Source organism: Micropterus salmoides, unplaced genomic scaffold, assembly GCF_014851395.1.
Source record: "Micropterus salmoides isolate LMB-PRFRI ecotype aquatic unplaced genomic scaffold, ASM1485139v1 Ms_hic_scaffold_5, whole genome shotgun sequence".
Taxonomy (NCBI): Eukaryota; Metazoa; Chordata; class Actinopteri; order Centrarchiformes; family Centrarchidae; genus Micropterus; species Micropterus salmoides.
In genome coordinates this window covers 33,623,935-33,635,195 of record NW_024044237.1, presented here as the reverse complement: position 1 = coordinate 33,635,195, position 11,261 = coordinate 33,623,935, and the positions used below count along the sequence as shown (strand labels likewise).

At 39.7% G+C, this 11,261-nt stretch overlaps 1 protein-coding gene across 1 annotated transcript; it reads right to left on the bottom strand.

The window, feature by feature from the left end:
* Window positions 1-740: 740 nt before the first annotated feature.
* thoc3 (THO complex 3) lies at window positions 741-5,620 on the bottom strand. Its single transcript, XM_038699941.1, has 6 exons — window positions 5,423-5,620; window positions 4,682-4,838; window positions 3,932-4,136; window positions 2,521-2,682; window positions 2,208-2,308; window positions 741-1,241 (listed from the first exon to the last, which is right to left on the bottom strand). Exons 1-6 carry the CDS (start codon window positions 5,600-5,602, stop codon window positions 1,078-1,080), a joined length of 969 nt encoding a protein of 322 aa, XP_038555869.1. The 5' UTR covers window positions 5,603-5,620; the 3' UTR covers window positions 741-1,077.
* Window positions 5,621-11,261: the final 5,641 nt, after the last annotated feature.

Here is an 11,261-nt window from a genome sequence, read left to right as displayed (position 1 = left end):
CTTCATCAACCAGCTGTGAAAGAAATAGAGTGCAGTATAAAGGAACAATATTTCTGTCTGAAAGGTAGTGAAAGACGACCACAAAGTCTCTGATAATGGAAATACTCAAGCACGAAACAAACACCTGAGTAAACCCATAATCTGGCAGCAACCCATCTTCATTGCTGTGTTTATTGCTGAGTTATTATGTAATCAAAACATGATAAAAAGCCAAAATTCCTGTCAGGTTGAACTGATTTTCTGTTGCTGCAGTAAGAGAGGAACCACTTATTATAACAGTGAACAACGTTTAATATTTAATGATATTAAACGAAGACATCAATCGGCTGTTTGGCTCGTGTCCAGAGGCACAAGTGGGAGTGTTTTATGGGTGCAAACGTGTGAATGATTGGCTGTGGCGTTGTGTGTACGGGTTAGCGTATGTGTTTATTTCATCTCCCCTCATCATATCCTTTCTTTATCCAATACGCACACCCACACTGCACGCAGGCAGGAATGGTTCAAGGTCCAGAGTAATTAAGTGAGTGTTTTCCAGCTCAGACTCTCTGCTGGGTCCTTTAAAATAAAAACTGCGGAGGCTTTCTTCTACAGCTCTGCTTATTAAAAGCAACGTAGTCTTACAAAGATACTGTAAAAAATAAATGTACATATTTTATAAATCTCACTGATGTTGGATTATTTAAGACATTGAATAAACATCACAAATTGTGTTTCAGCAATCAGGGATCGAGACATCAAGATATATAAAAGGGACCAATTTTAATATCAAAAAACAATGCATATTTTACATAAAAACAATATATTACAGCACTGGGAGTTGTGTTTCTATCCGGGTATAAAAACACGGAATGAAGCCAGTTATTTTAAGGGAAAGTTAGGACAGCTGCACCATCTGCTGGTGGCAAAAGATACTGTTGCTCTATGAGTTACAACCAAAATGCAAAGCAGCAGCATCCTTGGAGCCATACAGGAAGTTTTTATTTCCTTGTGATGCTTCCTTGCTTACTCCCTCTCGAGGTCTAACTGATTACAAGAATTTAGGCAAACTAGTTTTACTAGGAGAGCGTCCGACGTGTCTCAGGAGTCGTTGGGAAGACCGAACAGTTTGACAGTGCCCGCTTCCCGGTTGTTGTCATATTTGCCTTCCTTGTCATCACATGCGTAGGCTAGCAGCGGCCTCTTGGGGTGCCAGGCGACGGTGAAGGTCGGAGAATCACACTGTACCTCCCACAGCTTCTCTCCTACAACCACGCAACAGTTGAGGAAGTGGAAAAACAAAATCCATCACCATGCTAAAGCACACAGCTACTGATAATGTAGACTCTATTCTTGGATCCACTTAAATTATGTGGCAAACTATTGTATTTCTTTTAAACTGCAGTTTTCTTTTTGCCTTTTCTTTTGACAGCGAGTACAGATACAGAAAAAATTGAGAGAGGGGTGATACATGCAAAAAAAGTCCCCCGACTGCAATTTGAAGCACAATAATGGCACATTATTATTATTATGTCTATTAACCTTGAGACACTTAAGACCTTTGAAAGCCTTCCTCTGTTTTTTTCCCCCCAGAGCTGCTATTTTCCACTGATATTCAGCAAACTGGCAGAAATCCTGTGAACCAGACTCAAAAGGACTGGAGGTGATATTCCACTTAAAATGGAACAAAAAGTAGTGAAAACAAATTGTATAAATGTATCACTTATATAGTTGTTTTTGTTGATCTGCATACTTGTGAACACCTGATTTGTAGCAGCTTGCAAGTTATGGTAAAGTTAACATAACCAGTGTGAACGCTGTGTTTGTATAGACATTTACCACACTGGTAAGATAGATAAAAACTAAAGCCAAATTAAACCGTTAACAGTGCCCTAAAAAAGTTTGCTTGTCACACAACATATTAAACTCGTTTGACTTACATTGATGGCATGTAATTATGTTATCGGTCACATTCGCTAACCTGTCGCTCTTTGAATTCTTTTAACAAGTCGGCACGTCTGCTGGTGAAATCCTTTGCTAAGTTGGATGTGTTGCCTTCCTTGGTCTGAATGGGTTTGAAACATACTGTATTTATTAAGAGCTTTCCCTCCCTGTCAGCTACGTAAGAGAAATAATTCCAAAGTTTGCTTCGTGCGCATGTCTCACATACAGTTACTAAAAAGCCACAGTTTGCTGTCGGTCTGCCTGACATGGTAAACTGTCGTACTGACCTGTTTCCACCTCAGCAATGTCTATGAAGTGATCCTCGGAGGCCGAGGCCAACATCTTGCCATCATGGCTGAAGCTCAGAGTCCTCACCGGCCAGTCAAGCCTACGTCAGCAGCAATGAAAAGTAAAAAAAAATCCATGATTCCAAGAAAGGATAGATTCAGAAAGTTAACCTCGCAGGTCAAAGTCATAGTTTAATAAAGTGGCATGAGTCATATTGTCAGGTTATTATATACACTCATGTATCAATAAATGCCCCGATTTTTAAAGTGTATTTTGAGATTAAAATGCAGAATATAATGACCACAGACTGACCTTGAGAAGCAGCGGACGCACACCAGTTCCTCCACGTCCCACAGGCTGACGAGGGCGTCGGCACTTCCCGTGGCAAAGTACTTCCCCGTGGGGTCAAACTTGATGCAGATGCAGTTGGATGGGTGAGCGTTGATGGACTGGATGGGCTTCAGCTCTGGATAACTGCATAACAAACAAAAACCATACAGTGGAATTATAGCTCAGAACCACATGACTAGACTTTTTATACAATACACAATACCAGACACTTGGCAGTTACAAAAATCCAACAGGAACTCGACACTAGATATATATTGTGTGTTTTAACTCTAACTTGTTCATTTACAAACAAAATAACAACCAAAACAAATGTGTTGTATAGAGGTGAACAAAAAAGTGAGAGGTGACAGTGAATATAAGATAAATTGTGGATTACCCAAGAACCTTGAAAGAAAAGCTCCATTTACCTGGAAGGGGTTTTCCTTTGGGAACAGCGATGTTGTGCAGAGATGGGTCAGAAGTAAAAACATAACGGCAGGTGACGAGCGCACGTTTCATGCTTGTTTAATTTGGTTTGACCTTTGGATAAGAATGTTTTATTTCTTCCTCTTGTGGTATCGCGTAAAGACACCACAATGGCTGAAAATGAAATCCTGCAAACTCCAGAAAACGACCACACAAACATCCTTACAGGAAGGAGAGACTAGAGATTTTTGGTTCCACCAGATACGCTGCAAGTAAAACTTGTGCATTAGTGAATGTTGCATTAGTGGATGAATGATTTCTTGTGTGCCTTGAATTGTTTTGGAGCATATGACCCACTGTTTGCAGGTTCGTTTTGCATTTTATTTTAGTGGCAAAGTCCTCCTATACCATGCCAGAGTAACCCAGCAGCCTTTCTATTACGCTGGATCCATATTACCAAAACATTTTTCCAATAAATGAGCCACCTGAGGGTCATGCTGTTTACCCTAATATGGCAAACTGAAAGGTCTAACTTTGATAGTTATTTCATGCCCTGTAACATATTTCTATAAATAAAAGAACCCACCCTGTGTGTCACCCAATATATTCAGCAAATTTTTCAAGGGAACAGCATAGAAGTAAAGAGATGCACAACTTGATGATGAGTTTCTTTAATAGACTTCCATTGTCAGCCTTGGTATCTACGGTGTGTGAATTTGGAAAAACTACAGAAAGTGTTTCCTGCAGGAAAATAACAGCCAAAAAGTACGAGCATCTAACATCACACCTCCGGCGCATAGTGGCATCACTTGGCAGCTGGCAGGTGTCAGCGTGAGAAAACTGATTGAGAGCACAGCTTTTCATAAATATGTAGTAGTTAGGGGTAAAAAAATAACTACACTAATTCAGAGGCTGCTGAAGAGGACTGCCTGGTGCTATATTTTGTTTCGCTCTCTTTGGTTCCTACCTCAGAATATTGATGCAGCCGTTGCCGTTTGTGAGGAAAAACATGTCGTTGTCGTTGTTCCAGGAGATCTCGTTCACCTCGAACTTGAACTGCTCCTCTGCTTTGGAGCGATGTGTCCTGGCATCGATGAAGGTCACGACATCATCTTTGTTTCCGACAGCGATCGTCTGGCCGTCAGGGCTCCAGCAGATGTTGATGTTCTCTCCTAAAAAAAAAACGATATGAGACTTTTTAAAAATCTCTCTCAAAGACAGAAGTTTATCGGGGATTCGGCGCTCACACAATGTCAACAAAAGTATTTAATTACATTACAAAACGTTTAGTTCTTTTCCTCCTTCACAAAGTAATAAATTGTTTCCTCATCACCAGCCTGAAAAACCTCCCCACCAAACCACTTCCCTTTCAGATTTTCCTTTTGTATCATGTACACGCTATCAAACAGAATAGAATCTTTCCCATTTTCTGAAAGAATTTTAACATGTCATGCCCTAAAATTTTGCAGGATGGACAGAGGGAAAACAGAGCAGTGCGTCTCGTTTGTTCTTCCAGTCATAGGAGATGTCATTCAGGAAGCGTGACTGTGAAACTAGCGTCTGGAGTCCTACTGTTGAGCTTCAGCGGCCGAGTTTGCAGCCACGCCAACTTCCACAAAAGTTCTCACATAGTATTGCTGTTTACATATTCTGCTTTCATAGTAGAACTCACATCTCGCTCCGCTCTTACTAAATGCTAACTGAACTAAGGTCCTACCTTTCGTATTGACGGTGGCGATGCATTTGGTGCTGCGGACATCCCATATGCGAATGGTCTTGTCTCCAGATGCTGTGACAAACAGATCTGGGTTGGTTGGATGCCAGCAGAGCTGATCCACACTGTCACCGTGACCTCTGTAGTTGTTCTCTTTCACCTGCAAACAGAGACAAACTCAAGTTTAACAGAAATCCATCGGCCCCATTTAAGGCCTCAGTGCTGAACCCTTATTCACTAAATGATGCCTCTATATAACCAACATAATACAATGTTCACAACAATCCCATTTTGACATTTACACAGTCCATTCAGCTATTTAAAATAGTAATAGTAAAAAGGCCAATTCAGGACAAGGTGAAGTCAAAGTGGAGAAAATTTATCATAAAGAAAACCTCAAATTTTTGGGATGACTTATTTTTTTTTAAACACATCAACTTCAAGAAACAAGAATCTCTCTGCTTTGAGTATTTAAGGCCAACGATACAAAGCAGTTAAGTTTGGCAACAGAAGTTATTACAGCGTTAATATTTTACACATTCAAGGCGAGGGGGACGTTTGAGGCTACGGCTAATTTACAGGTCGATGTGTTTGTAAGTTCGTGTCATGTAGAACCATATTATAACCGTTTTGTTTGAGCTCACCGGCTTTAACTTCAGGATTTTAACCGCACATCCATTCACTGACTGACTGAAACGAGGCTAACGCGTTAGCATGCGAGCAGAAAACTGGACAGCGACTCACCAAACGGTCCTTTTCGAGGACAAAAACGCTGGCTGTTTTGTCAAAAGAGCCGGAGGCGAGCCTCCTGCCATCACAACTCCATGCCACCGAGTGGACTTTGGCTGTGTGAGCAGGGAATTCTCGACTTTTGTTGTTATTCTTGAAACTCTCTTGCATCTCTTGGTAGTACTGCGACGCCATCTTGAATTTGAAAATCTTCTTCTTCTTGTGAGATTCCGGCAGTGTGGACGCTTATGAGCGTATTACTGCCCTCCACAGGTCAAAGTTTGAACTAAATTCTTACATACAGTCCTGTGCCATGCAAGAATTGAAGGACTGCCTTGGAGATCAGTTTATGGTCGTCACTGTGCTCAAACAAAGGTAAAAAACAGAAAAAGCCTCAACTCCAAGTCCTGACAGTTTATTAACGAGTACATTTCTTTCTGCCCTATACTTTCTACACTCCAGGAAAACATGCCCCACTGTCTCAAGACTCCCACATTCACACAAGCCCGAAACATGCTTCCCTACAATGCACAAAGAATAATTTAATCCACAGTGCCCCAACCTCAATCTGCACATTTTAACTGAGTCCCTGCGGGACAAAATGTTACATAAACATCTCTTCCTAACTTTGGGTTGTATAGAAAAGTAGTGTCTGCCTCTAATTTCGTTTTCCCACCCTCTCTGCCATTCTTTTATTAAGCCCTCTTTAATTCTTTCTCTCAATTCCACTCTCCCTAATGATACATGGACATCTACTTCTCTTCCTAAGCTCTCTTTTGCAATATTATCCACTCGTTCGTTCCCCCTCACCCCAACGTGCCCGGGAACCCAGCAAAAACTGATGTTGCAAATAAACCACATTCAAGATGTCATTTACAATGTCAGGTCGGGCTTTAGATTTTCCTACTTTCAAATTTTCTAGAGCACCTGTAGAATCAGAGCAGATAATGACTTCTCTAGGTTTGACTTCCTCAATCCACCATAGAGCCCATAAAATTGCCATTAATTCAGCAGTGAGGACAGAGCTTCCATTAGAAATACGCCGACCAATTTCCAACCCTAACTGCGCCACATACACCCCAAATCCAGCTCTCCCACTAACTGGATCTCTAGATCCATCTGTATAAACAATCATTGTGCTCCCACTAATTGAATTAAGATATTCCTCTATTTTTAGTGCCACTTCCCACTTATCTTTTCCCTGAAGAAAACCAAGCTCGATATTTATTTCAGGCATCACCCAATATGGTATTGGTGGCCAACTTATATGCTCTACAGTACCTCCCTGATCCATGCACATCTTACCTGCCCACTGATTTACTATGTCAAAAAATGTTTTGTATCTATTAGCTCCAGCAACCTCTTGCAACAGACACCTTGCTGGGAAGGTACGATTACACCCACTAAGTTTGACCCAGTATTGTAACCCTAACTTAATGCGTCTTAACCATAAGGGAATGTATTCAATGAGTAGGGCAGAGACTGGGGAGGTTCTAAAGGCCCCACAGCAAAGCCTCTAAGCCCTTGCCTGCACCACATCTAACCTATCCAGAACAGTTTTGGAAGCAGATCCATACACAAAGCTCCCATAATCTAGAGCAGATCTAATCATGGCCTGAAAAATTAGCAGCATCGTCTCCCTATTAGCCCCCCACTCACACCCAGCCAGACTTCTCATTACATTCAGAACTTTTTCACACTTCAACACAATTTTATCTACATGCACAGCCCAAGTCATACGCTCTTCAAACCAAACACCTAAAAATTTAAAAACCTTTACCTTCTCCAATGGAGACCCATACATATATAGCCCTAGATTAGGTAACTTTCTTTTAAATCCAAATACTATATATTTAGTCTTAGAAGCAGAGATTTTAAAGCCCCATGTGTTCCCCCATTCCTCTACAGATACCAACACTCTTTGAATCTGTTTTAACACAAACTCTACATTACGCCCTCTTTTCCAAATGGCCCCGTCATCTGCAAATAAAGATAACCCGAATCCTCTTTCTACTTTACCAAAGATATCATTGATCATTATATTAAATAACACTGGACTAATTACACTTCCCTGTGGGGTTCCATTCTCTATGCCCACAGTCTTTGAATTAATACTACCAACCTTTACTTGCATTGTTCTTTTCATTAAAAAATCCTTTATCCAATTAAACATTTGTCCCCTAACTCCCAAGTCAAAAATTTTAATCATCAATCCCTCCTTCCACAAAGAATCATAAGCCTTCTCAATATCCAGGAATACACTCACTACTATTTCCTTATTGCTAAATGCCCTTTTAATATCTTGATCTAAAACTGCAACTGATTCCATTGTAGACCTTCCATTCCTAAATCCATTCTGTACATCAACATAGTGTCCTCTTGTTTCTAAAAATATACTAATCTGTTAGTAACCATCCTCTCCATAATCTTACAGATCACTGCTGTGAGCGCTATAGGACGGTATGATCCAGGGTCAGATGCCTCTTTCCCTGGTTTCAAGATAGGGACCACAACTGCATGTTTCCACTCCCTGGGCAAATAACCCTCTGCCCACACAGTATTAAACAAAGCAAAGATTTCTTCAAGTACAAAATCATCTAGATATTTAAACAACTCATAAGATAGCCTATCTCTCCCTGGGGTAGTATTTGCCCCAGACATAATTGCTTCCTTCAACTCTTTTAAAGAAAAAAACAGATTAATAGGATTTTCATTTTCTAAACTCCTCTCCAGCTTCCACTGATTAACTTCAATCAATTCATCCCTCTTCCTACGCCTCTCAACCCCCATTATCTCTGATCTATGTACAGCTTGAAAACTCTCAACAAACATGTCTGCTTTTTCTTTATTGGAAACTGCTACCACCTCTCCCTTCTGTAACACTGGTATCAATCTTTTTTTATATACCCCTGACATTCTACGTACTGCTGACCACAAATGCCTTACTGGAGTCTCAGGACCTAACGTACCACAAAACTTCCTCCAACCGTTTCTTTTTGCATCCTTTATAACTCGTCTTGCTACTGCCCTTAGACGCTTGTACTCCATTGCATTAACCAACATTGGATACTTTCTTAATCTTCTATATGCTTTATTCCTACTCCTTACAGCTTCATCACATTCTTTGTTCCACCAAGGAACCAGCATACGTGACCTAGGTTCCTGCTTCACAGGAATGGTATAGCAAGCAGCCTCATGCATCATATTCCAGTTGTCTACAGAACCCTCACTATCAACATCTCCTACTAAGCTTTGAGCTTTCTCCCGGTATTTATCCCACTTGGCCTGAGAAAAATTATATCTAGGGACACTCTTTTCCACTTCTCTTCTCAACTCTCTACCAAATCTGCATAAAATTGGACAATGGTCACTACCCAGTAATTTGAAAATCTTCTTCTTCTTCTTCTTTTTACTGGCGACTTGCAACCGGATGGAGCTTTATCGCCACCTACTGTGTTGTGGTGTATAACATATGTGCATTTGACCATTACAGTTTAACATAATGCTCTGTAGCTGGGGACAGTGAACCCTTATGGGGAAGTAATGATTGATGGGTGTGCAAAGAGTGAACCCTTCTATGGAATTTGACCTCTGACCCAGTGGTAGGGGGAGTAGAGATTAGTGTGTATGAAGGGACTGTGCCCTTATATGGTTTTTAGCAGAGACCTAAACATGTCCTATATAAGCTGTGTTCGATGTACAGAGAGACAGAGTGGTTATCGGGCTGGGTCACTCTCCAAGCTGCTGCAGAGCTTGTAATTGATGCTGAATTCTTTGATGTAATAAACTTTTATAATCAAGAACAGTGTCAAGCGGATTTCTTCTCAAGACATCAGCGCAGCATTGTTGTTCGGACACCACAGTGTCTTAGTTACGTCTGCCTGAATCCTTGTGTTCAGTCCAGTTTGTTGTAAAAACAAAAACAAAATGAGCACCATCTTTCCAGAGTTATTTTTAGAAAATAGTTTTAGAAAATAGTTCATTTTCCATTCCAGTCCATTTATTAAAGACAGTCTTTGGTTTGAGTATTTAGTGCACTCAAAAAGCACACGTTCCACAGTTTCTGGTTGATTGCAGTGCCTCACAATTTTCAGATGGATGTTTTCCAACAAGGTGCAGAGATGCATTTAACTTTGTGTGGCCTGGTCTAATTCTGCTAAACTGACACTGTTCTCTCCTGCTCTTCCACAGTGTCTTTTCCTCGCCCACCTTCTGCTGAATCTTATATAAATGTCTTCCTTTATTTCCATTGTCACATGTACTCTGCCACGGCATCTTAATTTTGCTCCTTACATATGCTTTGATCTCTACTTTGCTAACTGGCACTGCCACCTCTACCTCATTTACTTTCAACCCATTTTTAGCTAATGTGTCTGCCATCTCGTTCCCTTGGATGCCAATGTGTCCTGGGACCCATAAAAACTGATCAATCCCCAGACTTATTCTATATAAAGATCAAGAACAAATACAAATTCTATGAGAAAGGTTTACTTGCAAAACAGGAAAACATGAAATACAATGCAAGTATAGAAGAAACAGATCTGCCCTGTCCAAAAAAGAAACTATAAAAAACAAGCTGCTGATTACTGGCATTATTATTATTATATATATTATTATAATTATTATATTTGATAATATTTTCATGTTCTGATTTGTCACTGGCCACGTGAAAAAAAAAACAAACAATAGAGTCTACATAAAAGTGACAAAGTCAATGCTTTACAAAAAAGCAGGTTTCCTCTCCAACACAGAGATCCGAAAGAAGGTTTTCATTGTAGGCTATATAGGATACATTTAACCACCAATTACTGTAGGAATTAACAAAAAAAATTAGGAGGTTGGTAAAAATTAAAACAAACAAATAGGATTGAAATGTTAAAATTAACAATAGAATGAAAGAAAATCAATATAGCCTACAAGTAGGCCTAGAAGAAGATGAACCATTAAAATAATGGGGGTTTTCTAGTGTGGGCGCTTTGACCTTCATTTTACGTTTAAGTTAAGTAGAGAAAATACCTTTCTTAGTGCATTCCTGCCAGGTCACTTCAGTCAGTGAGGAACCTTCCTAAGAAAAAAAGGCCCTTTGACTGCAGCCAAAATCCAAAGCCCCTGTATTGGATAGTGTGGCCATATATTGGATCATGTGAAGCAGATTGCGCCAAAAATACAGTTTTAAATTGAATAAAGTTTCCCAAGCATCAATAACACCCTAATATTACTCTATGTAGGATCGAAATATCATCAGTTCAATTCAATAAAATCTCTTTATCTCATATGTCAGATGCTCAAACAACGTTTCTAATGTGCACACTCTTAACTGAAGAACTCTAGTGTGCATGCACCCAGTGAGCAACTTTAATCAGAGTGAGTGAATAAATCCGCAAGCAGCCAAGCTGGATGGACTGGCAAAACCTAAACATTATGTTTACTTAAAAATACATAATAAGGAGTAATGAAGTATCAAAACTGTAGGCCTATTGAGTGGTGACAAGATCTGTCAATGTAGAAACAGGTACAGCGTTCCCTCTAAAATATGGTAATGTAAAGATTCATTATATTCAAAAAATAATCTACTTAAAGGATTTTTTCCACCAAATTACATAAGAAAAACAATCAAAATTTCATTGACATTAAGTCTTTGGGGGGTGGAGGCAGATGCTTCAGAGACTGGATAAATAAAACTAAAACTATCTTTATAGATTCCACTAGAGGTTGTTTTGTTGTTGTAATTCATAGCAAATCCTTTAAGTCCCACTAACTAAAACTAAATATATTGTAGTAGATCTCCTAATTTACATCAATGGCTTTAGCAGATTTTTTCAAATAAAGACAAACAAAATTAGGTTCAGTTTAC